Source organism: Boleophthalmus pectinirostris, unplaced genomic scaffold (assembly GCF_026225935.1).
Source record: "Boleophthalmus pectinirostris isolate CB_2022bp ecotype Guang Dong unplaced genomic scaffold, ASM2622593v1 HiC_scaffold_9, whole genome shotgun sequence".
Lineage (NCBI taxonomy): Eukaryota > Metazoa > Chordata > Actinopteri > Gobiiformes > Gobiidae > Boleophthalmus > Boleophthalmus pectinirostris.
This window is the reverse complement of record NW_026571541.1, coordinates 14,439,617-14,465,304: the sequence shown is the minus strand read 5'-3', so window position 1 is coordinate 14,465,304 and position 25,688 is coordinate 14,439,617. Positions and strand designations below refer to the sequence as shown.

Here is a 25,688-nt window from a genome sequence, read left to right as displayed (position 1 = left end):
ATTTAAATACACTTAAAATATTTAATAACGCATTTAATTATGCCCATTTGCTGTTTAACCTAGTCCTCCATTTGCTTTTCCCGGTCTTCGAATGCTCTCAGTGCCACAAAGGCTGCAACTTTGGCTGTGGTAATCCAAGGAGCTTCAGACAGGTAGTTGGGTCGGGCACCAAACCTATTTGAGAAAAGTTTTGATTCATTTGAAAAAGTATTTAAAGTAGTTATTAAATTTTCACTCACCTGCTGACTTTGGGTACAGGGCCAGGTTTGTGTCTGCGATGAGCCTCATTAGGACATCTTTGGTTTACAGTGAACAGTGGTATTCCAGAGTTATCAGAGAGAGGTTCATCTGTGTTTCCAGAGTTCGTAGTGGCTTGACTCTTCCCCTCATCAAGTTTGTATGTTTTATTTTCTATTATAGGATGTTTTTTGTGGGTTGAAGCCAGTTTTTCATTGAGCTTCGGGGCATTTGAATTTGAATCTCCTGGTGTTTGCTGTTGAGTGGGGAATTTTGCATCTTTAATAGAACCATTTATAACTTCTAAGAGCTGTGGCTGTGCTGTTTCATGCTGAGAACACATTTCATGTATACTTGGTTTGCTGATCTCAGTGAGATGTGTTTTGGTTTCTCCTTTGCCAGTCTCTGTAAACTGCTGTAATGTGCCCTGAATGGTTGCCCTGGTCTCAGTGTGATGTGAGCTTTCTTTTGACTGATCACTTTCTTCAGTGTGTTTTGCAGGTCCACCAATAATGGGAAGGTTAGCTTTATGTGTCACATTTTCTTTTAAATCTTTCTGTTCTTTGTTAGAAGGTATACATACTGGAGCTGCAGGTGGTTGTTGTGAGAGCACACCTGGCTTGCTAAGGTTACTTGTGTTTGCCTGTTGTTCTGCTAGCATTGATCTACCCTGAATGGTGCCCATGGTCTCAGTGTGATTTGAGCTTTCTTCTGGCTGTTTCTTCTCAGTTTCTTCAGTGTGTTTTGTAGGTACACCAATATTAGGAATCATAGCTTCATGTGTCACATTTTCTTGTAAATCTTTCTGTTTTTTGTTAGAAGGTATACATACTGGCAATGTAGGTGGTTGTTGTGAGAGCACATCTGGCTTGCTGTGGATACTTGTGTTTGCCTGTTGTCCTATTTGCTGTGGTGTGTGCGGAATTGTGGCCCTGGTCTCAGTGTGGTGTGAGCTTTTACTGCCATCTTCTGGTTGGTCAGCTTCTTCAGTATTTTTTGTAGGCACACACATATTAAGACAAATATCTTGATTTAGCACATTTTCATTTTCTTTGTTAGAAGGTGGACACATTGGTATTATAGGTGATTGCTGCCCACTGTCCTGATTTCCTGTTTGCTGCGCTATGCCCTGAATTGTGGACCTTGTTTCAGTGTGATTTAGGCTTTTATTGCCATCTTCTGGCTGATTACTTTGTGTGAGTATTGTAGGTACACTAGTATCAGGAATGATATCTTGATTTGGCAAATTTGCTTCTAAAGCCTTCTGTTCTTTGTGACAAGATATACATATTGACATTATAGTTAGTTGTAGTTTGAGCACATCTGGCTTGTTGAGGATACTTGTGTTTGCCTGTTTTCCCGTTTGCTGCGATGTACTTGCAGTTGTAGTCCTCTTCTCAATGTGATGTGAACTTTCACTACGCTCTTCTGGTTGATCATTTCCTTCAGTGTGTTTTGCAGGTACACCAGTATTAGGAATGATATCTTGATTTAGCTCATTTTCCTCTATATTGTGCCGCTTTTTGTGAGAAGGTGGACACACAGGTGGGTGTTGTGAGTGCAGATCCGGCTTGGTAAGGACAATTGTGCCTACCTGTTTTCCTGTTATTATTATCAGTAATTTTTGTTTCCCTTTTGAAGCTCCAGGCTGCTTTTCGTGTTTTTCAGTTAAATGGGAGGCTGTGACTTTTTTACCCTCACGCTCTCTTTCAGATCTGCACAGATATATATTTCAAAAAGACAAAATACTTACAGTCATTACATAATATGTAAATCCAATAGTCCATCCTAATTTTAACACAATCCTTGTAGTGCAATGTAGCCTAATAATTTGAGAGGACAGAGCTCACCTGGTAACTTGATGCACACCTGCTTGGGGTTTCACTTCAGTATTGTTTTCATAAGTTGATCTTTCTACCATTCCAATATTTAGTTGTTCCACTTGTCCAGCAGAATTTAGATTTTGTGGTTGTCTATTTTCTAGTGGAGCAGCACATTCTATACTGCACTTACTTTCTTCATCATCATGTGAACATCCTTGACAGTTCTCCTTTTGTTGGGAAGCATTCACATCAGGTATAATGGCAGAGTCACGAGGTGGAACTGGTTCATCATTTGCTGCGGGACAACAGTTGACAAGTTCAAAAGGTCTAAATCAAGTTTTCAGATAAGGTTGTATTTAGAAGATAGGATTTTATACCTGGGTCTGTAGCTCGTTTCTTTTTCTGTTTTTGTCTCTTCTTTTTAGACGCTCCACCACCCATTATATTACTGTTAGCCTTGCTGAAAATAGTATATTGAAGAACCAAGAGCACATAACGTTAAGATAACCTACACGTAACCGTAGCCTAGCAGAAAATAACATATACCCTAGCATGTATATTTGCTGTAGATTGAACGTAAAAAAAAAAAAAAGGCATGACATTTCGACGTAGGTTACCTGTTTCTGAGTCGCAATTTGATCAGTCTACTGGTCTCTCTCAACGCTCGTCTATTTGAACACAAACAAAGTGCGTCCAAACACGCACGTGGTACATTCCGGAATTGAATTTTAGCAAACATTTGATTGACGATATTATAGACTACTTTATTTACACAGAAAATTAATCGGAGTGTGGGTTTACAGTTTGACAAATTCAGCAATATTTAACATTTTTAAGGGGGGAGGGGCCTACTTAGGGTATTGAGTTTGAGCAACAAGTGCTTTGCTTGCTTTGCTGATAAAGCAACTTGTTTAACTTATTGTGAAATGTCTGTGTGATTAATTGTTATAAACTTCCAGAGTTTAAAAGCAGTGCGATTTGGATGCATAAAAATAAGCCTGAAACTTCGTGGCCAACATGGATTGACCGCGCTGCGCTTTATCTGGCGCTGTCCGTGGTGCTGAACTTTACCAGCGGCAACCTCACCCATGTACATTAGTCTATTTCCGACTACAGTGTAAACAATGAAGAACAAATGCATTACAAATTAAGTTTCAGACAGTACTGCTGAAGTTTTTAAAGACATATTGTAGGATAAACTGGAGGTCATTGACGGTTTACCCAGCTTGATGCCTACCACCCACGTCACCGCGTCTATGATCAACTGAGAGCTACATTTCAGTCATTTGCAATCACATGGCCTTAGTGAAACACCCTATAGAGAGAGGCACGATGCAGTCAGCACTGAGTGCAGTGTTGGTACAGGGCAGGTAGAGTGAGAAAGGGAAGAGGCGAAGCGAGGGAGTGATTTGAAGTAAGAGGGAGGCAGGAAGGGAGGGAGGATGCTGCCAGCGGAAAATGGCTGCTGCAACCTCAAACCTATCCTGATACACCGAAACGACATAAAGGTGGGGAGAGAGGGAGCCGGAGCACCAGAGAAAGGCAGCGGAAGATTAGCAAAATGAGAGCCGAAAAAGCGAGGATGTGAGCTACTCTTTCCTGAAAGGAGGATATAAAGTGAGGAGACCCCTGAGTGGGCTGCTGCAAGCGGCGGGCTACAGCGAGCCATGGAGGGCGAGTAAGTCCTTACATTTTCATTTTTAACATTGCTATCAGACATTTGTCAAGCCATCCAGCCAAACTGACAGAGCGAAAGACAGCGCCGTGGATGTACCTCCAATAAGCCAGCATCACACTGGCTATATTGTCACAAGCGGTGCACTTCAGTTTAGCTGGCAGCCGAGGATAAAAACACCATTACGTAGTCCCCAGGCAACATTATACGGCCCATTTCCCATAGATCCGAGCCAATATGTGATCAATGTAAACGTAGCGCCGTGTGGACTTGTGCTTTTGGATGACTAGCTCATAATGTCCAAAAGACTGGAAATAGATGACACGTTAAACAAGCGACATAAGCGCCGCTCTTCTCCAAAGTCATTGCGTGCTTAGCAAATGGCAAAAAACAGTCACGAAATCAACCAATGTGTAAAATGTGGGAAAAAGCAAAATATGGCGAGGCCAGAATCGCGTATATAAAGATGCGGAATCACTTATACAAGGCATGGGTGAATGCGTTTGGTTTTTATCAACGTGTCTCGAGCTTTCATTATGATTTTTAAAGCCAAACTTTATGAATGAAATGTGATTTTTTTTTCCCTCTCTCGCGCTCCCTCCTCACCCTTCCTCTCCTCCTTCCTTTCTCTAATGGCCCCCTCCCCCATCTCTTGTTTCCTCCCCAACCTCTCTCCCACTCGCTCTCTTTTTCACACGCGATTTTATTTGGACCTAATAACATTTCCGGCGAAATATGTAAGGCACTGGGCGATGTCGAAGTCAGGCTGGTTGTGTCCCATTCATAAAAAAAAAAAATCTAGCATCATATAGGCCTGCATTAATGAGCGCGCGCGCAGGGCGTTATGGGGAAAACCAAGCTGCATATGGCAAAATAATTACAACAAACCCAATGTAATTTGATCGAAACAACATAACATAACATCAGAGAATATCAAAGCCGCTATATGAAGTTGTTGATTCAGTAATCGTCGAAGACAGGCCAAACCGTGGAGGCTGCCTTACGAATGCCGGGCCTCTGATGGCGAATGGGTGCGTTCATTGATACATCTATGTGGGAAACACTCATTCTCCCTCCCTCCGCCTGTTGGCCATTCTCACCTCCTCGGCGCTGCTTTTATCGAGTTCATCCACATTTCCTTTCTTATCGAGTTTCACATTGAATCACAGTTTGGACTGCTTTTTGAGGCTGCTGCCAATACAAAAGGCTTCCTCCAGACCTTTCATGTTTACATTATAATGCTCAATAAAATGGCAACTACCTCCAAAATGTAGAGATAGATTATTGTAGGCTATATAAACATGTTAGTGTACTGTGATTATATTATGCATAGGTTTGCTGGCTGAGCTTGGATAAATTTACATTTCGACACTTACACAAAATACAGAAAATAATTTTGAATGTGTACATCACACTTAAACACCTGTTGATATGTCAATGTCTGTCAATATTTCCATTAGTATTTTTTATTATGTGTAAAATATATTTTTGCATAACCTTACTAAATGTTTTTTTCATGTTCACTGTGCTTATTTAATCTGACAATATTCCTTCCTCCCCTCCTTTGACTTCCCAGTGTGCGTGTTCGTGCAGTGGTGATGACACGTGATGACTCCAGTGGCGGCTGGGTGCCCCTAGGAGGTGGCGGCCTTAGTCATGTGGTCATATGTAAGGGGCGGAGTCATGAAGGTAGAGGACGGAGAGAGTACATCATACGAGGAGAACGGCTGCGAGATCGAGCTGTGAGTTTGTGTGGCAGTGTGATCCACCTGAAGACCGTAGCCTGGGTGGTGTTTGTTGCATAGTGTTCCATGGTGGTTCATTATAAGTCTGTGGTTTGTTTTGGGTTGGCTCTGTCTTTAGCCGGTGTTGGAGTGTGCAGTGCAAAGAGGACTGGTCTACAACAAAGTAAACCCCATCTTCCATCATTGGAGAGTTGAAGATCGCAAGTTTGGCCTCACTTTCCAGAGTCCTGCTGATGCCATCTCCTTTGAAAAAGGGTTGCAGGCTGTTATAGACAAACTCGATAGAGGTATTAACAAGTGTTAAGTGACTTTCTTCTATGCAGTTTCTATCATGGCATACAATTGATCATTCAGTTCTTAAATCCAGTTTATTTCCTTCTGAAAAGGCTCAGACTCCCCCTCATCCTCAACCCCTGAAGAGGCTGACACCGAAGATGATGGACAAGCTGTAAGTGTCTGAGTAGCTGGGTTTGTCTTGTTTTACTAGCATTTTATTTTGGAGTCGATCACTTGAGGAATGACTTTCATCCTTTGTTAGTCCCATACAGGAAGTGAGTCATCGTCAAACAGTCGGAAGGAAATGCTTCCCAAACCCATCACCATCGTCACAAGTGAATCTTCATCTACCTGTTTTGTACGAGCAGAGGAATTTGGCTTTGGCTCCAGTCATGCTGTCACAACACAAACTCCTGCTCAGGTAAATACATCCATGACCATCTTGAACAATGTCTTGTGGTATCTTGTGTTATTCTCTAAATAAGAACTTATGCTATTTGTAGAAAATACCAAGTCACCCATCCATCTATTTCAAGCACCCTTGAGATGATAGCGTTGTGTGTACTTCTACTGCCACTGTACACATTGTTCTTGGCTTATTCAGTAATTCTATACTCTCCGCAGATACACACCCGGCCCGGACAGCACCAGCTTTCACAAATGTCTGCTGTTTTGAATCCCCCTGCTCCTCCGCCTCCTCCACCTGCTCCTCCAACGCCCACTGTTGGTCCCCCTGCATCATCTCCTCTGTCCCCTCTGTCTCCTACCATTTCACTGCTGGAAGAGGGAGACCTGCGCAGCGTTGACCCCTGCAAAGACCTGTGGGGCTCCAGGGGCTATGAGGACTACCGCCGAGCCGGTGCTACCAGGACTATGGTGGGGGGCCTGACAGGAGGTGTGGTTGTGGGCAGTGGAGTTAGTTTACAGGACAAGTCTGAGCTGTGTGTGGTGCGATTTGAGAAGGAGCTGGCAGGAGTGGGAACAACAGGCTGTGATGTGACCGTGAGTTTGGATAGTAAAGCGTCCCAACGTCTGTCCTCATCCTCCCCAACTTGCATGTCCATGTCCAACGCTGTCTCCGGGATGTCTTCGGGTGGCGGCTCACCCCAGGACACAGGTAAAGGGTCCCCTTCACCTTGCTGCATACACACCTCATTGGCTACACCTAGATCACGGACTCGTAAGAGAGGGGGCGGGGCTAGCAGTAGTGGTGACCCTGGGGTGATATCCCCGGATGATGACAGCCCGTGTCCCCAGGCCTCATCGTCATGCTCGTCCCGCTGTGTCTACTGCCGTTCTGTGTTCAGCGCATCTGAAAACGGGAGGGGGCGCTGTAGAGATGCCCCTGACCCGGCCCTGCACTGCCTGCGCCAGTGGACATGTGTGTGGTGCGCAGAGAGTCTGCTCTACCACTGCATGTCGGACTCGGAGGGAGAGTTTTGGGAGCCGTGCTCATGTGATGACTCACTGGGGGGCCATCCGCACCCTCTCTGCTGTGCGCGCTGGTTGGCCCTCCTAGCCCTGTCAGTCTTTGTGCCCTGCATGTGCTGCTACCTGCCTTTGCGCGCCTGCCTGCGCTGTGGAGAGAGGTGTGGCTGCTGTGGGGGAAAGCACAAAGCAGTGCGATGAGACCAGGCGCAGGGGTGGGAGGGGTTCCCTGGACCAAATGTGGTTTGGATGTTGAGATTAGAGAGCACCTATAGGCACGCACTACATGGAGCAAGTGGTTTATAGTGTTCTCAGCAGATCCAGGCCCTCCAAAGCCCTATGGCCTTCCACTGCATTCCTGCTCTTTGTCTGTGCAACCCGGGGCACTCCTCCAGGCCCCTGCCTGCTGAAGGTGCACTGTGCTCACAAGGATCTGTGGGTGTCATCTTAAGCCTTCATAGTGGATCTGCAGAGTTGGCCATCTTCAGACACCCGTAAGAGAAGGGCAAAGATGATGTGTACACTGTTTCAAATGTTTTGTTTCTTTTTATTTAGAAAGAAAAACACAAAAACTAAAGATGTTTATATATATAATTGTTATAATTTTAATTGGTATATTTTATTAAATGTTGAACATATTGAAAGAACCCCCCAGTGACACACATTCAAAACATGGTGGAGAAGTAATCTGTTTTGTGCTAGCCTGTTTATCCATCAGATAAGCAGATATCACCCTTTACCTCTGATTTTACCTCAGATCCCCAGGTAAAGAAGTCAAAGTACGGAGAGGTCCCATGATTGTTGTCTTTTGATTGAGTAGTAGATTGCCACAAAAGAACACTTTTCAGATGTGATTGAGGGAAGTTGCAATGACAACCACTAAGACTAAAAGTCAAAATGTTATTCATTGTGGTCCTTGGTAACCATAAAATGGGGATTTTTTTGTAATCATAAAATCCAAAATATGTGTCAATCATTAAAATCACATTGATTATTTCATTTACCTATGTATTTGTAAAATATTACACATATAAGACATTACATCTTACCACTATACTTGTTGAATCAGTCAAGGTGCTTACAACTGAGGCCTCTGATTGAGTTTATTCTACCTAATGTACAAAAGCGTCATATAGTCCCAAAGACCAGTGAAGCAGGACCCTATGGTGACAAATCTTTAGATGTGTCTTGGCCTTTAAGGTAGACACTACCAAAAATAAGTGCAATGAACAGTACAAGAATCAATGGTATATACTCGGTATATAACTATACAGTAAAGGAGTTAATGGTCACACATACAGTATTACTATGTTGAAAAACAAAACAGTAATGATACTAGCGACACAACTGTGATGGGCAGCATGCAAGTCTGAACATGCATACTGCAGACACATCAACCTGAAAATAATGGACCAAGCTCTTTGTGAGGGAACAGCTTAGGGTATGTTTGTTGAATGTTGCTTTAAATATAAATGGAAACGCTGCTATTTAGCCCTGTTCACCTGCAAAGTGGTGCAACAACTAACCAGAATTTAGACAAAATATGGACAACATACCAAGTCACTGCAAAACAGTGAAAAGTGTAAGAAAGGCTTTTATCAGCTTGGATTATTGAGATAAAGCTGTTGTACTTTTATGTGCATTGCTTTATTGGAATGCATAAAGGTGCAGTGTATAGGATTTGCATTTTTTGTTTTCCGTTTTTGCAACATTTTTCCTTTCTTTTCATCATTCATTCATCAGAATATTCATCAGAATAGTTGTCTTTTTACAGAATATGAAAAATTATTTCTCACTCTGTGTTACTAAATCCTGCACAGTGCACCTTTTAAAAAGAAAAAAAATCAATTAGCTTGAACGGTGCTTAACAGTATAATATTCAGGATTTCTTAGACAGTATTTGTAAACAGGCTTCTTCACACCTATTTTATTTGTTTTATACTGATTTCTGAAGCTATATGAGTGTTCTGTTATAGCTCTATGTATATTGGTTTAAATTTGAGCAAGAATTTAATGCATTGGGCATCCATCTCACAGTTCAGACACCACTACATTGTGTTAAGAGATCTACAGTAAATTGTAACATACATTTGGAAAATCCTGCATATTATACATTTAGCAGTCACACAGGGTATTTTTTAATAACAAATATTAACATTTCAAAAAGAAATACACAGGCTGTGTAAAATTTGTGTAAAATTAAATCTGTATTAAAATATATGAGGCAGTTCCTTTTACAGTAACAGCACTGTGTGCGTTTAAGAAATTATGGCTATTACAGTGTTGTGTAGACATAATGTGGTGCCTGGAGACCCTGGTTTATGGCAGAATGAACCTTTCAGAAGCTTCATCAAACTTACATTTAGGTTTAGCCAAGAACTGTTATCCAAAGTGACTTAATGTGAGTGAACAGGCAGCAGGCAGTCATGATATCTGACATGGCCCAGGCCTTTCTGCCAACAGTGAAGAAGATATTGTGTCAAAATGGCGGGGAACACAAACCTAGTTGGTCACGAGACTGCCATTTTCTGATCTTGAATTACCCGTCTCACCCACACACACCCACTCCCCACAATTCTGCAGTGCGAATCCTGCACACTGACGCACATGTTCACTCAATGGTGCAGACACAACTAGTAAAGCCATTGCACACAGTTTGCTACTTCTGGTTCATATTTAGTGTTAGAGGAGAGGACAGCACTGACAGTCATGCAATCACACCTGCAGGCCCCATTCTTACATCTTAATAAATGTGCCTTTTGATTTGATTAATCAATAACTTATTATTTCCAAGTAACTCTGTATTAAGTACTCTTTACATTTTGGGTTATTGATTTTTGCCAATGTGCATATTTTTAATTGTATGTATTTATTTATGTTTCAAAGTAATTCTTGAAATATTACCTGTTTATTTATTTATTGAGATATTTATTCTGATTCTTTATTTTTTGAGACAGGTTTTTATCTTCCGTGCTGTCTTACTTCTGACTTTGTGCCAATGTGCTGCTTTGAGGTGTTACATATCGTGGGTTTGTATCATTATTAAACCCTCACTCTATATTTTAAATGAGTGTCTTTTCATCTCTTCACACAAACAATGAGGGAGACATGTACAAAAAATACATTTAATTTTTTAACTCTAAGAAATGCATAGCCTTTGATTAGTAACTGGCCGGAGTTGACATTGGTTATTTAGCAGAATACATGTGCTGCCGCTTGTGTTTAAGAATCTCAGTTGAAGTCAGAGTCAAATCTTTGTCACAGATGTCACAATGGTAAACTCTTGTCAAACTGGACATGGACAAGTTTGTTTTTGTGCTTACCGATTCTGAAAAACATTAACACAAAAAGAGATCAAATTACAGTATAATGAGGTCCAGGGAGAGCACCAAAAATTTAAAACACTGACCTTCCTCTGTCTGCTGCTGTTCTCCTGGCGGCCTGCAGGTGGCCTCGTGCTGCATGCGCTCCAGGGGAGTGAGAGGCATGTACAGATCACAGTTTGGACAGGTCCAGAAAGCACGCAGACATTCACTGTACAGATCTCTGGAGTCCTGTAAACACAAACCATAAATAATCTTTTTGGTAACCTGATAGTAACTTGAACTTATTGCTACATTTTATGTCTATTAAACATTATTTTAAAAATCAAGATAATCAAAGACCTGATGCTACATTTATTTTTCATTTTAAAAGGTTAATATAGACATAGTGACTTACAGACAGACAGTTGTAATTGAAAAAACTGTTGACACAAAGGCCTCCTTTAATGGGATCTGGTTTGGCCTCAACTCCTGGAAAAAGGGCGTTAACACCAGAATATGTGGTCTCCTCAGCTTGTGGGCCTATGTACAGGTTCTGAGTTTGTAAAGCTGTCAGTCTACGGATGCTATAGCTGACCTATGGAAGCAAAAAAAAAAAGAATTACAAAAGTTTAAGTTAGAATAAATTGTGCTGAAATAAAATAGATAAAAGTGGATTTGAACCTCAGTGTAAAGCAGAAAGCGAACCAGGCCATCACTTAATTTCTCTAAGTCTTTTCGGGACACTCCTTTTGTTGATGATTCCAGCACTGATCCCTGACCCAGCTGGTGCAGAAGAAGGCGCTCCCACTCTGCTCTGAGCAATAGAGCTGTGGACAGGATCTTCAGAGCTTCCTCTGGCAATTTGAACTCCAGCTCCAGCCAGCCGTCCACTACAAGACGACTGCAGTCAGCATTACTGTCCACTGAGTTCGCTACAAGGAGTAGAGTCTAATGGGATGATATAAATAACAAAACATAGTTACTGTATTCAATATTACTTTTGTTTTGAAACACTGTACATAATTGTGTGACTTTTTACTGTTTTGGGTGTAACAAATGAATCCATGAAAAGTTTAATTCATAATATAATATTGGTTCACATGTATGTAGGTGGAGTACCTGCAGTGCTGGAACTCGGACACAGTTTGTCAAATAGGGTTTGTTAGTTTCCAGCAGAGTGACAAAGGCGAGTAGCTGATGTTTGCTGCTGCCCTTCTTAGTAGGTCCTGTTGGCATTAAAAACATGGGAAAATATACAGCTGAGTATAAATAATGCTCATTTTGACTGAATCATTAAATGCTTTCTGTTTACCATCTCTACCATCATCTTCAGGAACATGCAACACCTCTGGATCACTGGCAAAAACACTTGTTGGATGGATCACAACTCCCTGCTTATTCTTTGTGTGAAAAACCTAAAATTATAGGGAAATAAACCTAAATAAAGTTAATATAAAATACACAATAAGAAAAGTTTCAGCAATAAATAGACCTTTTTAGAGGTAAATGATGGTGTCTAACCTGATCAGAATCCTTCCGGGCAGTGTTGTGTTCATCTGGTAATGCCAGTTGTGGGTAAAGGCCTCGGCAGACCAGCAGTTTCAGAAGTGCCTGTTTTCTGGAGGATAGGTCCTGACAGGCACTCACTGCATCGTGCAGCTCGGACACATTGTGACGCAACTTGAACTTCACCTCCTGACCGTGCACAGTAAACATTTATTCACATCTTATATGTTAACAATTTAATGTGAAAGATTAAATTGTAGCCATTCAAAAGGTACCAGGTGTTGTGAGACTACTATATATTAATTTTACCTGTATGTCCAGATCATGGCCTGCCCTATCTTTGTCCTTATTTCGTCTGCCTCTGTCCTCAGTGTCTGATCCTGATGAATCCTCCTGGCCTTCCTCCAGTCGCAAGACTTTACGTTTGGTGCTCTCCTGTTGCTCGTGATCTCTCTTCAGCTGATGCAGCTTCCTTCTCTCTGACAGCCGCTCCATGCGATGACCACGGGTGCCACTAGAGGAGGCACTGTCTTCAGATTCTAGCAGTCCTTGGCTTTTCAACAAATCCTAAAATATAAATATATCATAAAATATACTAGTGTACACACTTAAACAAAAAATAAATAAATAAATTTTTAAAAGTGGCATGCCTTGAATTGCCTGCGTAAATTGACCATCTCATAAAGCCGCTGCTCCTCCAGACCTCGTCTGCGGCACCACTTCCTAGACCCTCCACCTCTCTCCCCCTTAACCTGTACAAAAAATGTTTTTATGTTTCATTGAACAATTTTTTATTTTTTTCGTTTGTTTTGGCACCATAATAATGATACCTCCACCCAGGCATTGAAGGTGTTGAGCAAAGTGAAGGGGTCTCCCTGGTTGCTGTGCAGGGGTTGGCGAGCAGTGGCGCAGTCTGGGTTTTGCTGTGAACTGCGTAGAAAAGGCGACTGAACACTGAGAGCTGCTGCTATGGTCAGCACAGGCTCCACAAGGTTGAACACAGATCCTAAAACCAACATCTTTCCTGAAAAAAATATGTGTAGCAGATTAGCTCTATACTTTAAATAGCCAAACTGCTTTAACCGCATATAGAAAATCTCACCTATGACCACGTCTACTGGTAGTTGTGCCAGTAATGTCCCAATAGTAGTTAATTCACCTTGACTGTCCAGAGCACCCTGGTCTTTGAGGTAGGTCACTGCAGTTTGGATGCTAGCTGCAGGTGGAGGGTCAATGAAGACAAAGCTGAGCGGATCTCCAAGACCCATGCTTTTCATCTGAGATAAAAAATCAAAGCGATATATACCTACACACACACACACATACACAAATATGGCCACTTACTTGAAGAATTAGGGAGTCCAAGGCTACTCTGTGGATTTCTGGCACAGGATATGGAGCAAAGGCATCATAATCAGATTCAGCATAAAGGCGATAACACACTCCAGGGCCTGTGCGACCAGCTCGGCCTTTTCGCTGTTCTGAGCTTGCTCTACTGATCCAAAATTCCTGCAAACGCTGCATTTTGGCTTTAGGATCATAACTCATTTCTTTCACTTTTCCTATAAACAGAACAAGAACACTACTGCTGATATGATTTGTGATGTTAAATGACAATGCAAATGACAAATAATGACCAAGCTTTCTTTTTGCTTTAAGCAAACAAAAATCGTTTGTTACCCGAGTCAACAACAAAACGCACTCCATCTATTGTAACTGATGTCTCAGCAATATTTGTAGAAATTATGCACTTTCTGACCCCTGGAGGAGCAATGTCAAACACCTAAAACAACAGAAAATGAATCAGTCTCTTCAAGTATACGAAACCAGGAAGCATAAATACCCAAGAAGGAAGTACCTTATCCTGCTGGGCCAGAGACAGAGTGCTGTGCAGAGGTAAAATGATCCATCGGCGTGTGTGTGTAGCATAAATCTGACAGGCCTCTTGGATTGTGGAAATCTCAGTCAAACCACTCAGAAAGATGAGGAGGTCTCCGCGTTCTTCTGGGGGGTATCGCTGGTCAATGCCCTGGAGAATACGCAGGTATGGTCGGGGGTCAAGTTTCTCAGAGCGGGATGCCTGTTCTTCCGGAGGAATAGGTCTGTATGTCACCTGAAAAGAACAAAGTTGTTGTTTTATTAATGAAATATATCTGGTTAAATCAATATCTATTCAAAAGTATAAAAACAGTAGCACTCAGAATGAAGACTTGTAACACCCACACCCACATAATATCTATTTTAAAGTTATTATATTTTATCTATATAATAAAAACTCTACCTGTATGGGAAACAACCTGCCAGGCACCTGCAGCACTGGAGCACTGTTGAAATAATTTGAGAAGAGTTTGATATTGATGGTGGCTGACATGAGGATGAGACGAAGGTCTGAATGATTTTCCAAAAGAGAGCGTAGAACTCCGAGGAGAAAGTCGCAATGGAGATGCCTCTCATGGACCTCATCTACGATCAGCACCTGGTATTGGGACAGCTCTCGATCTTGTTGAATCTGACGCAGCAGCAGCCCCTCAGTCAGGAAAATCAGTTTAGTGGCTGTGGTCCTAGTTGTCTCAAAACGTATTTGGTAGCCCACCTGTTAAGAGCAGAGATCAAAATTATATGTCTGTTTATAATAATAATAAAAAAAAAAAGAAAGTCACTAATTAGCCAGAATATATGCTTTTTGCTGTTGTTGAAGCAGACCTGTGAGCCATACTGGTTTAGACTTTCAAAGCTGACCCTCTTGGCCAGAGATATACAGGCTATTCTTCGTGGTTGAGTGCAGGCTATCTGTGTGAATCCTGAAGACAGGAGATACTGAGGAACCTGAGTTGACTTCCCACAGCCTGTGTCTCCCGCCACCACAACCACAGGATGGCGTCTCACAAGCTCTATTATCCGGTCCTTGTACTGGAAAATGGGCAAGTTCTTCTGCTCTCTTCGCAATTTGGCGAGTTTGTTAAAACTCTGTTTCTGAGAGAAGTCCAGAAAATGCAGATATGAGAGGCGACACTCAGCAATCTCTTCACGTCCCGGTCCAGAAAAAGACCTACCACCTTTGTGTTGCTTCCCCAGGCGTTCCTCAATGTCTTTGGTGCACACAGACACATTGATTTTATACCGAGCATCGTAGTCAGTAGGAAGCCCCAAGTCCAATTCCCTGTGATGCTTGCTTTTTTTGACTATTTCATTTTCTGAGCCGCAATATCCTGACATCTCCCTCTTTGTTTTGAATCTCTGGAAACGCTCAAAGAAAGCCCAAAAATCCTTATGCTCCGGAGTCCCACTCTGAATGTAGTCATGTTGTCTAAAGAAGATCTCATCCAGCTCGGCTCGACACCGCGGGCTGTCCCAGTCCCAGCTGCGACTCTCTCTCCCCCGTCCCGAATCCATTGACTAGGCTAATAACAGTTACAGTATTGCATAAATCCAATGTTTGCTTCCAAACGATGTAATAGTCAACTGTCTATTGTTTTATGACATGACAGAGTAGGTTAAAGTATCAAAGGTCTACAAAAAACATAGTTTCACAATGAATACTACGATACTTAGTTTAACTAAAATCGCAACAGATCTGTATTTCAACTCCACGAATGCATGCAGCTTTAAAGCGGAACAAAAACATGCTCGGACCTCTTCCGGTCCGTTTTTAAATAATGTCCGACGAGGAGCAGCAGCATGGATCAGTGTTTATGACTCCATAGAGTTATTAACTAAGTTATTAACTAATGGATATATCATAAAATTGGTTAACCTGTTCAGTATAGATACCTTTTTTGTAAGTAAACAACGGAGCAGTTGACTGCTTTGGTGGCTACCTGGCTCACACCCTCACTGAGCAGTTTTTGAGATAATTTTTAACATCATATTGTGGGATTTTAATCAACCAAGAACTGCAGCATACAGCAGCCCAAAGGACACAAGTTAGAAAGTGTTTGGTTTTCCTGTAGTCAGTCTGAGAAGAGCTTCTTGCATGATCTCCATGCATATGGAGGTCATGCAAGAAGCTCTTCTCAGACTGCACTGATACAGGATCTATTGACCCTACCTGACCAGAGACACAAAGGCAACTGATAAGTGCAGTATAAATGTTGCAGCAAAATAGCAACAAAACTTGAATTTCCCCCAAGATCAATAAAGCATCTCACTCTTTCTCCATCTAAAAAGATAGACCATCATACAATAATACAATATAACATATGAAAGGGGTATGAATACATTTGTTTGACAATTATTTTATTTAAAAACATTTACTATAAAACATATTCACACAGATATAACAAACACTTGACATATTAACATATGAGTTGAGTTCATGGCAACAACAGATTAAAAAAACTAAAACACATGTAAAATGGGTTTGCGCTTAAATTCATATTAACTACATTTGTTAAAATCAAATAAAAACATTCCTTGTATCCCCATCATCAAAAACGAAATGATATGTACAAAGTCATTAAATTGTCCTCACAGCTTGTGGTCTGCCTATTTAATCAGCTCAGCACTTGGTTTTATACATATCTATAAGAACATGAATGTGATGACAACAGAGCAAAAAACATAATTACAGGTAAATTGTATGTGGTGAGATAAAAAAAAATTCTTGTGCAGCAAATAAAATCTGGCTCCATCATAAAATAAAAACAGTAACAGCAACAAACATTTAAAATAAAACACACAAACAAACATATTTACATTTCGCAAACTATAGCTTGCTAAATCGCAGTTTTTACAATTCAGTTTAGATGGAAATCCAGCCATTAAGTCAGTTTTGTTGTTAACCCGTATTGGAGTGCTATTTAAGTCCATGAACTTATTTTACCACAGTATGGTGCACTACACACCAGTTTTTTCTTGTATCCATGCTCTAAACTTTGTGACTGTTGTGTAAATGCCAGGTTTATTTCTTCGAGCACAGCCATCCCCCCAGCTAACCACTCCTGCCAGGAACATTCGACCGCCGGATGGAAAGGACAAAGGACCACCAGAATCTCCCTGACACACACACACACAAAATTAATCAACCTGGTAGAACAATCATATGCAGTCTAAAGACATTTTCATCCGTCCTTGTAGGTAACACTAAAACAAATAACTGTATTAGTATATAAGTAACAATAAAAGTATACAAGTATAAAAGTAACACAAAAAAAAAAAAAAAAAAAAAAGATTAAGCAATAATACCTGACAGGCATCAACTCCTCCAACAAGTACTCCAGCACACAGCATTCGAGATGTGAGCTGTCCTTTCATCAGGTCATTACACACATCTTGGTTGATCATTCTCACCTGGGCTTTTTGCAGGACAGAGGCAGCGAATCCTTGAAAAATATGCCAAAGAAATCCATCAGTGACTTACATTGTCATGGGACCCTAACTGGTGGCAATAGAATATGAATCCAGCACTAAGATAATGTGATTGTTGGCGAACAGTTGGGTAACTATTAACTATTAAGTTTGTTCCAAATCTTACAACTACTATAAAATATATTTTCAGAAAACCTCACCTCCCTCTCGAGTGGCGCCCCAGCCGGTGATCCACACGTTGCTACCAGTGGGAAAGACGTGTTGTGGAGAAGGCAAACAGATAGGTTTAATGTAATCTGAGAATGTGACAGGACTGTCCAGCTCCATCAATGCAATATCATTATCAAATGTGTAGTGGTTGTAATAAGGGTGGGGAATAATCTGCTTCAGTGTCTTCTTTACCACCATACTGCCAGTTTGTCTTTGAGTATGGAGGCCTAAGTATGCTTCCCAAGTGCCAGGCTGAGAAAATCTGTGGATAATATGATATTTAACTTAAGAATATAAAAAAACAACGTTACGGAAGGAAAATACACAACGCTACAGTCACACATTACAGTTAAAAGGTGCATTGTGCATCTTTTCTGGTAGGGGGTCTGTTTCCTGCTTGTCTTCATGGCGATGCTATTGCTTTGTCTAGAATGTTCCAGACTTTAAACCTGTCTATCTCAAGGGAGACAACTATAGGTTACAGAGGGAATTATTGTATTTTTAAGCAACAGAAACACTCGTAATGAATAAATGCTAGATACAGGCAAAGTCTGACAAGCAGGTAATTTACTCTTCAGAAAAGTTGCACAATGCACCTTTAATATTTATAGCTGGTACCTTGTCTTGCCGTCATCTTGCACACAGTGGGCAGCAGTGACCAACCAGCGGGGATGAATGACTGACGCTCCGCACACGTGGCCGTAGTTCTTGACGTGTAAACTGACTTGCCACGGAAACTCTCCTTGTTCTGCATCCTGACCGCCCACAATGCGAGACGTCTTAAAAGAAGACTGACCACAATCTAAACCACCCCACACACAAAGTTACTAAATAAAAATAAATTATGATGGAAAACAACTGAACTTAGTTCGAAGTTTTTGCATTGTGGTTGTATAACATACCACAGTTTTCCTCATCAGAGCCATCTTCACAGTCCTTCTCTCCATCACATTCAGGGTTAACTTTAGAGATGCACATGTTGTTTTTACATTTATAGGTAGTTTCAGTACAGGTTACTCCTGAGCCTGAAAAAAACACAACAACCAACATATATTGCTGTTAACCACCACATCCATGGGCTTCAAAATGATGAAAACTAGCAACTTTACCATGGTAACTAACAAATGAAAACTAATCTTTTGAATGGTAAAGGGTGCTCAAAATGGCATCTGTAAAAGGAAACTGAAATCCATCAATAAGTAAAACAGACCATTGCTGGTTTCAGATTACATCAAAGCATTCTATAGGCTGATTATATTCAATACATATGGAGGGCAGATAAAATGTTGTCTGATGTGCAGATTTTAGTTGAAATATAGTTAGTTCTTGGGTCTAATCACTGATAGAAATCATCAGCTTCAACATTTGTGAATTTACCTTTTGTATGATATCATCACATTCTCAAATCTGAAGGCCACCAATAGGCACAATAGGCACTGACCTCTATTACAATTACGCTCATCTGTGCCGTCACCACAGTCGTCTCTCCCATCACAGCGCTGCTTCTCTGAAATGCACTTCTTGTTGTTACATGTAAAGTGTCCAGAGGGGCATCCACCTGTCATACAGTAAAGCACACATTAGTAAGAGGACCCTAGTTTGTCAGCTGAAGAAGAACCCCAGGGTAGTCACTTACCACAATTAAGTTCATCTGTACCATCTCCACAATCATCAATGCCATCACATTTCCAGAATGGTGGTTTACAAAAACCATTTCTGCAGCTGATTTCTTTTGCACTGCAAGCTAGGAGATATGAAATAACTTTAGTATTTTTATTATGTCAGTTTTTTGCAGAAGATGTAATGTAATTTTATGTATATGTATATGTGTGTGTATATATATATATATATATATATATATATATATATATATATATATATATATATATATATAATATATATATATATATATATTACACATATACATGTATATATATATACACATATATAGACATATACATACACACACACATTATATATTTATATATAAATTATATATATATATATATATATATATATATATATATATACACATACATACATACACACATACATACATACACATATACATAATATACATACACACACACACAAAAAGGCAGATTTACAACATCATAAATACAAATGTGTTCTCTGTAATGTATGCAACATCTGGTTCTAACTGTATTTAAAGACATAGTAATATCAATGTTGCCCTTACTGCACTGAAGCTCGTCGCTCATGTCTCCACAGTCATTCCAACCGTCACACCTGAGTTCAGACCTGATGCAGAGCTGGTTTCTGCACTGGAACTGTTTTGGACAAGCTGTGGGTACAGTTGCTTTTAGTATTTGTCTACTGTATTGTTAAAATATGTTAAATAAATGGTAAATATGAAGAACTTACGATTCTTCACGTCAATGGCCTCAAACTGTGCATCAAAACCTCGGTCCACATAGGATTTATCAGAGTAAAAGGTGATGGTCATTTTGTTGCTTTTGCTGGTTTGAGTCACCATTTTCATTGGCTTCTCTCCACACACTCTGTGTGATAAAAACATGTCTTTAATGTCATGCATGGTGTGTTTATATGTATAATTTATCTTTTACACACTTTTCCCCATCAATATCCACGTAATCTTTGCGACAGGTCTTACTTCCCTGTCTTGGCTCTTCCAAAAGAAACTTATTGAATGTCACCTTTACGGCCTTGCCTTCAGGGACCTTCATTTTAAAAAGACACAAAACACATTTGTTCAGACAAGAAACAAACAGCTGGAAAAGGTTAAATGCATCTGGTTATTAAGTAAATACCGTAACTGTCCATTGACACAGTGTATCAGGTGGATAATAATTGGGGAAATTTGGAGAAGTAAAAAAACCCCTTTCACCTGAGAGCTGACCTCCGCATGTTGTTCCTGTAAAATGAACACACCAAACTTAGAAATGACAGCAATTCTCCCCTTTTTCAACTATTCTGTTAAAATCAGTTAATTATTTAATACTTAAGCCATTTATCCATTTAAAACACAGAAGGTTTACCTTTACTGCCACGCTTGACTTGAGACACTTGAGCTCTAAATCCTGGATAGTTCCCTATGTCATTTGTTGCCATAGTCACTAACATGACATTTCCAGAAGAGAGGAAAGTCATTGGTTCACTGGGAGAATAATAACCACACAATCTGTGAAAAACACATAATTAGATACAATTACTGCATACAGATCCTCAGCAACACCCCAATACAACCTATGCATGCAATGTGAATTAGACAACAGTACCATAACATCTAATATCAGACATGCACATTACACATTTCTATTACATATTTAAGACTAATTTTAACTCACTCTTCCAAAACTCTGCTCTCAATAGCCACAAGGGAGTCATAAATTTTCACAAAGTCATTTTTGCAATTTTCCTCCAAGTTCATGGTGTCAAAGTCCAGCTGGACAAGATATCCAGGATCGGCTCTCAGCTGCCACTGGATAAATGTGTTTGGAGGGTAGGGCCTGTTAGGAAAACCAGGAGACTCTATATTCCCAATGTAGTTGATACTTGTATGTTCAGAAAACTTCAGAAATTCTGAAACACAAGGTATAAATATTGATTAGTAAGGAGACTACAGGTAAGATATTACAATATACAGTTTTCAATAAGTGTTGGGGGGTCCGCCATCTGCTTGTTTCCATAAGCACATTATTGCTTGCATGAAATATTCCACAGTACAGTATTCAACATATCCATCGCCATGGGACCAAGCAGGTGATGCTACAGGGCCAAGTGACAGGTCAGATCAATGGAGAGGGACCCTGCTTACAGTAAAAGTGTTTATTATGTTTATTAAGGTATTTCTTATAAATACCTACATGAATGAATGCAAGAAACACAAGTTTGATGCCATCTTATGAAACATTCCAAGCAGAGCAATAAACTGGAGACAGGCAGGTGGGGTACCACTTACCAGAAAAGTTGCACAGTGCAATGATAAGGTTTAAATTTAAACTTACGTTGGAATGATGTTGAAAGCATGCGGGCATCAAGTGCTGTAAAAGAAGTGTCCATATTAGAAACAGAAGGAACCAAATCTTGGAGAAATCTCAACACACAGCACAAATGACTGCACCTGAGGACACCACCTCATCGAGCACCAGAGCGTTGCCTGGTCTGTTGAAAGAACTGCGCTCTTTTTCCACCTGCTGGCTGATTGAAGTCATTGCACTGTCAACAGCGGCCTCTTGACCCGCAGGCACGTTGAATTCAGACAAATAGTAGGCGATCACACTGCCTTCACTAAACATAGAAAGGTCACAGGTACACCTTAATTAATGCAAAGTCTCAAAGTCAGTCATTACACAAAGTAAGATATAGAAAAGGCATACCTGAATGCTTGAACTGTAGAACCAACGTAATATTTGGCAAGTTGTGGTAGTTTGGAGTAGATCTGTTTAAGCTAGAAAATTGTTGCAAAACAAATAAAAACAAATCAAATTCAAGTGAAAGGGGAAATACCTCTTGACCAAGTTACTATACATGATAATTGGTTTTCAATATTTTGTTCTAATTAAACAAACAATGCTATTACCTGTGTGGTGACCTGTTTGGCCAAGGCTTTGAATTCAGGAGTGCTGGAGTTCTCATAGGCATCTTCAAACACCTGGTTGGTGATTTTCAAGGAGCCTGTGTACATTCTCTTAACTCTGATGTCTTTACGAACTGTGAGGTCGAACACAAAGACACCTGTCAGTCTAAAAAACTTTATTTAGTTCATCTTAGTCATCATTATCTAATTTCACAATGTGCACCATGTAGCCGTTTTGGTGGAGGGTGCAAAAGCTCATCTCCATGGTGACAGGAATGTTCCATAGTATATAACATTACACTTATCTAGAGCCAGGCCAAGTTACACTTGAGACTTGTGGTGAGGCGACCCTGTCCACAGTGAGAATGCATGTTTATCAAGGTATTCATAACAATAAAATCTCATTGTTACTGAATAGATGCAAATAAAAATAATTGAAAATCTATGCCATATTGTGGAACATTCCAGGCAAGGAAATAACATCTTCATGGTAGACCCCCCAACCAGAAATCTTACATAGTACACCTTTAAGCACTGTCCATTATGAAACCTTCTTTAAACATGGACAGTGTGAGTGTGGTTGTTTTTTTGTACACTTTGTAAACTTACAGTGAAAGTGCCAGACCAAAAGACCAGCCATAAGAGCTACGACTGCTGCAAAGACAACCACACCGATCACAGCCCCAACTTTTCCTGGACCCTTCTTCTTTTCCAATTTTTTGTGATCGGATACTGGCAAGAACTGGTCTGTGGCTTCCCATTCTGTATCCTGAAAATAGTCAAATGAGATGTCACTGGGTAATTCTTAATACAAATATATGCAATTTATTTTATTTATACTTTTACTAGATTAATTACAATCAGCACCCCTAATTATTACAATAGGATTAGAAAAATAAACTACTATAAACTGTGTCAAAGTAAACTGGTTTAAATAATTACTTCTACAGCTTCTTCTTTTCAACTTCTACTACCATTAAGACATTGTATAAATCCACTTAGAGATTAGTCACCTGCTATAAATGTATGTTTGTTTTGTTTTTTCATGAGTGTACAATGATGACATCTTACCCATATAAATATAAAAATATAAATTGATCTGATTTGTAACATTTCCTCTCCAAAAAGAACATAACAATCGTGTCTGCCCAATTTATAGATTTGAATGATATGATTTAGATCAGGAACAGCAGACTGGAGCAGTTTAAGACAGGAAGCAGGTATAGGCCTGTCATAATAATTACTATATTGGCTTATAGTTCAATACATGAAAGCTGGAACAATATATTTTGAAGTTCAAAATTATTCCGTGTATAATACTTTTGTGAAAGTGGGTAGGACATTTGAGTTGTAAAAGGTTAAATAAGTCACTTCTATGATTATTTATTTGTTACAGCTCAAGTCTTTTAATTATATTGTCTGTTCAAAAATGGTTTATCGCAGTATATTTCTGTAGCAATACATATCGTACTTCAAAATTTGTGAGGTTCAATGGAGTAAAATCTGTCATGATAACAGACTACACTGTAACTTTGATGTGCCACTGGCTTTTTAAGCAAAACCTATATATAGTTTAATGTGTCGTGAATAAGAAGTGTAAGCTTGAGTCATGAGGGGGAGGAGAGAACAAAGGTTTCACCATGGAAAATCCTGTCAAACCTGCTCGAGACATACTCCAGCTGAGGAGCAACAACACACACACACACACACACACACACTTTTTGCTACTCTGCGCACTCTGAGAACAAAGCAATATTTGTGTGAAAATAAAATGATTTAGAAAGATTTTTTTCTGAGAGTAAAAGACAAATAAATAATAATACAAAAAATACTAAATCCCTGTTTTAACAAAGCCTTACAAGCTCTCACATGCATTGTTTCATTTTCATAGTGACACCAAAAATGCTGCCTGCAGCAACATCAGCAACCTTGATTATTTCTTGTAATATACTGGGCAGGGATGTTTACCATATACATAGTTCTGTGACAAATTATTCCTCCAAAGCAGACATTTTTGGTGATAAAAAGTTTTTTAAATAAGTAAAAATAACGTACTGCTGTTTGCACTACTGTATTAATTTTGTTTTTGGTAATTGTGTAATTTGTGGCTTTATATAGCGACTTGCAGCTCTGAATGAGTGGCATCCCAAAGAGTGAGGGGCAGGACTCAAGTCAACATGTCACAACAGGGTGGGAGATACTGTAGGAATTTAAACATCGTCCTGAAATGGTTCGCTGGATCATACTGACCAACTAAGTCCAGGACAAGCATTAAGTTTAGCATGTCCAAGATGGAGATCCACTTGTCTGAAAACTCAAGCTTTTACTTGAGACAGAAATGTTTTCTTGTGTGTGGGAATAATTTTCTGTGCTATATTCAAAGTGCTTTGTTTGCATTCTCGGGAAAGCCACAAATGTAATAAGATCCACAATTGTGAAATAAAAGACCTGTTTGTCAAGAATAATTGGGATCACATTTGGAGTTGGAACCAAACTTACAGCTCTCTAAAGTCTGTGTATGTAACTCTCATACATATTCTGCACATATGTTCACAGAGTCTAAAATACCTTGAATTCAAGGGCTTAATAAGTCTAAAAAAGAAAGTCAGTGTAGCCTCTTTTTAGTAGGCTGTATGTCATCATCATTGTCACCGGACATTATGTGACTGAAATAGTCAAAGGTTAAAGCTTAACTCAAGATAAAAGTGTGTCTGTAGGTTAATGTGGATAGGCCTGGCTGAGGAGGTGTTGTCGTTGAATTCTGGATTGACCCAGTTTACAGGATGTCAGTCTCCTTCAAAATGTTATTTACAGCCACATGATTCATTTAAAGTGTGGCAACCCTGTTTCTACATGATTGACATGACATTATTTGAGTGTGGTCAGATAACACCCAAGCCCACAAGCAAACAAATCAAAAAGACAGTCACTCATGAAGGCAAGGGGGATCGCCACCACCACACCACTACTTACAACACAACGTACAACACAACTTACAACACACATTTCTTACCTTTCTGGGGGTATATCTCAGACCACTGTCTATGTACTCCATCCGAGACCAAAGTACCAAAAGCACAACCTGTTTGTCTGCACTCCTGACTTTGAAAAAGAAAAACTTACTCAATAAACCTGGAGTAGATTTATGACCCTGAACCGAATAATAAGAATAAGAGGCAAGCAAATAACTTGAAGTAAGTCCACAAACTGTACGTCTTTTGCCTTTAAAATGGTTTCACTTGGATCGTGGTGTTCTCCAGCGCGCCTCTGTTCCCAATATGTCGCCCTGCACAGAGACCAGCAGGACTTTTCCGGGTACCTGAGGTTTCTATGGGCGTGTAACCGCCCAGTGCACCTGAAGCCACTTCCTGTTTACTTGACGCAGTGAGAGAGTGACGAAAGAAACGAAAACCGTAGGATAGAAATGTGACATAAATAGGCCTGCCTTTATAGCATTAAAATGTAGCTGTGACAAAGATACAAATGAACTGTAACCCTCAATGTGCCTATTATAGACCTACGACGCTGTGATTCAAATCAGCATTCAAGTTCCCACATTGTTTGCCCATAAGCTTTTGTGGTAGTCTTTTGACAAATAATGAATACATTAAACAA

At 40.1% G+C, this 25,688-nt stretch overlaps 4 protein-coding genes across 5 annotated transcripts; 1 reads left to right on the top strand and 3 right to left on the bottom strand.

Annotated features, from left to right (window-relative positions):
- Positions 1–59: 59 nt before the first annotated feature.
- LOC129407268 (uncharacterized) lies at positions 60–2,713 on the bottom strand. The gene is made up of 5 exons (XM_055147872.1): positions 2,678–2,713; positions 2,438–2,520; positions 2,088–2,355; positions 240–1,952; positions 60–174 (listed from the first exon to the last, which is right to left on the bottom strand). Exons 2-5 carry the CDS (start codon positions 2,499–2,501, stop codon positions 60–62), a joined length of 2,160 nt encoding a protein of 719 aa, XP_055003847.1. The 5' UTR covers positions 2,502–2,520; positions 2,678–2,713.
- A 2,590-nt stretch (positions 2,714–5,303) lies between these two features.
- On the top strand, positions 5,304–10,196 carry spred3 (sprouty related EVH1 domain containing 3; the record flags this gene model as incomplete). The annotated part of the gene is made up of 5 exons (XM_020928784.2): positions 5,304–5,477; positions 5,599–5,767; positions 5,867–5,928; positions 6,019–6,177; positions 6,381–10,196. Coding segments are annotated over 5 exons (1,569 nt in total), but the record flags the coding sequence as incomplete, so codon positions are not given.
- Positions 10,197–10,295: 99 nt separating this feature from the next.
- dhx34 (DEAH (Asp-Glu-Ala-His) box polypeptide 34) lies at positions 10,296–15,611 on the bottom strand. 2 transcript variants are annotated; one of them, XM_055166819.1, is made up of 17 exons: positions 15,049–15,251; positions 14,699–14,968; positions 14,277–14,588; positions 13,854–14,108; positions 13,676–13,778; positions 13,340–13,557; positions 13,098–13,272; positions 12,826–13,019; positions 12,646–12,747; positions 12,305–12,562; positions 12,011–12,184; positions 11,802–11,904; positions 11,609–11,715; positions 11,171–11,437; positions 10,905–11,084; positions 10,594–10,738; positions 10,296–10,512 (listed from the first exon to the last, which is right to left on the bottom strand). In XM_055166819.1, the coding sequence occupies exons 1-17, from the start codon at positions 15,121–15,123 to the stop codon at positions 10,373–10,375; spliced, it is 3,078 nt and encodes a 1,025-aa protein (XP_055022794.1). In that variant the 5' UTR covers positions 15,124–15,251; the 3' UTR covers positions 10,296–10,372. The 2 variants fall into 2 exon arrangements, with proteins under 2 accessions (XP_055022794.1, XP_055022793.1); XM_055166818.1 differs by having other exon boundaries at positions 14,699–15,611.
- Positions 15,612–16,214: 603 nt separating this feature from the next.
- st14a (ST14 transmembrane serine protease matriptase a) lies at positions 16,215–25,376 on the bottom strand. Its single transcript, XM_055147988.1, has 20 exons — positions 25,263–25,376; positions 25,087–25,175; positions 22,683–22,842; positions 22,077–22,207; positions 21,874–21,944; positions 21,618–21,784; positions 21,502–21,537; positions 20,842–21,076; positions 20,533–20,675; positions 20,305–20,408; positions 20,105–20,214; positions 19,898–20,034; positions 19,713–19,817; positions 19,149–19,256; positions 18,954–19,070; positions 18,415–18,537; positions 18,131–18,314; positions 17,503–17,774; positions 17,180–17,316; positions 16,215–16,990 (listed from the first exon to the last, which is right to left on the bottom strand). The coding sequence occupies exons 2-20, from the start codon at positions 25,126–25,128 to the stop codon at positions 16,832–16,834; spliced, it is 2,541 nt and encodes an 846-aa protein (XP_055003963.1). The 5' UTR covers positions 25,129–25,175; positions 25,263–25,376; the 3' UTR covers positions 16,215–16,831.
- Positions 25,377–25,688: the final 312 nt, after the last annotated feature.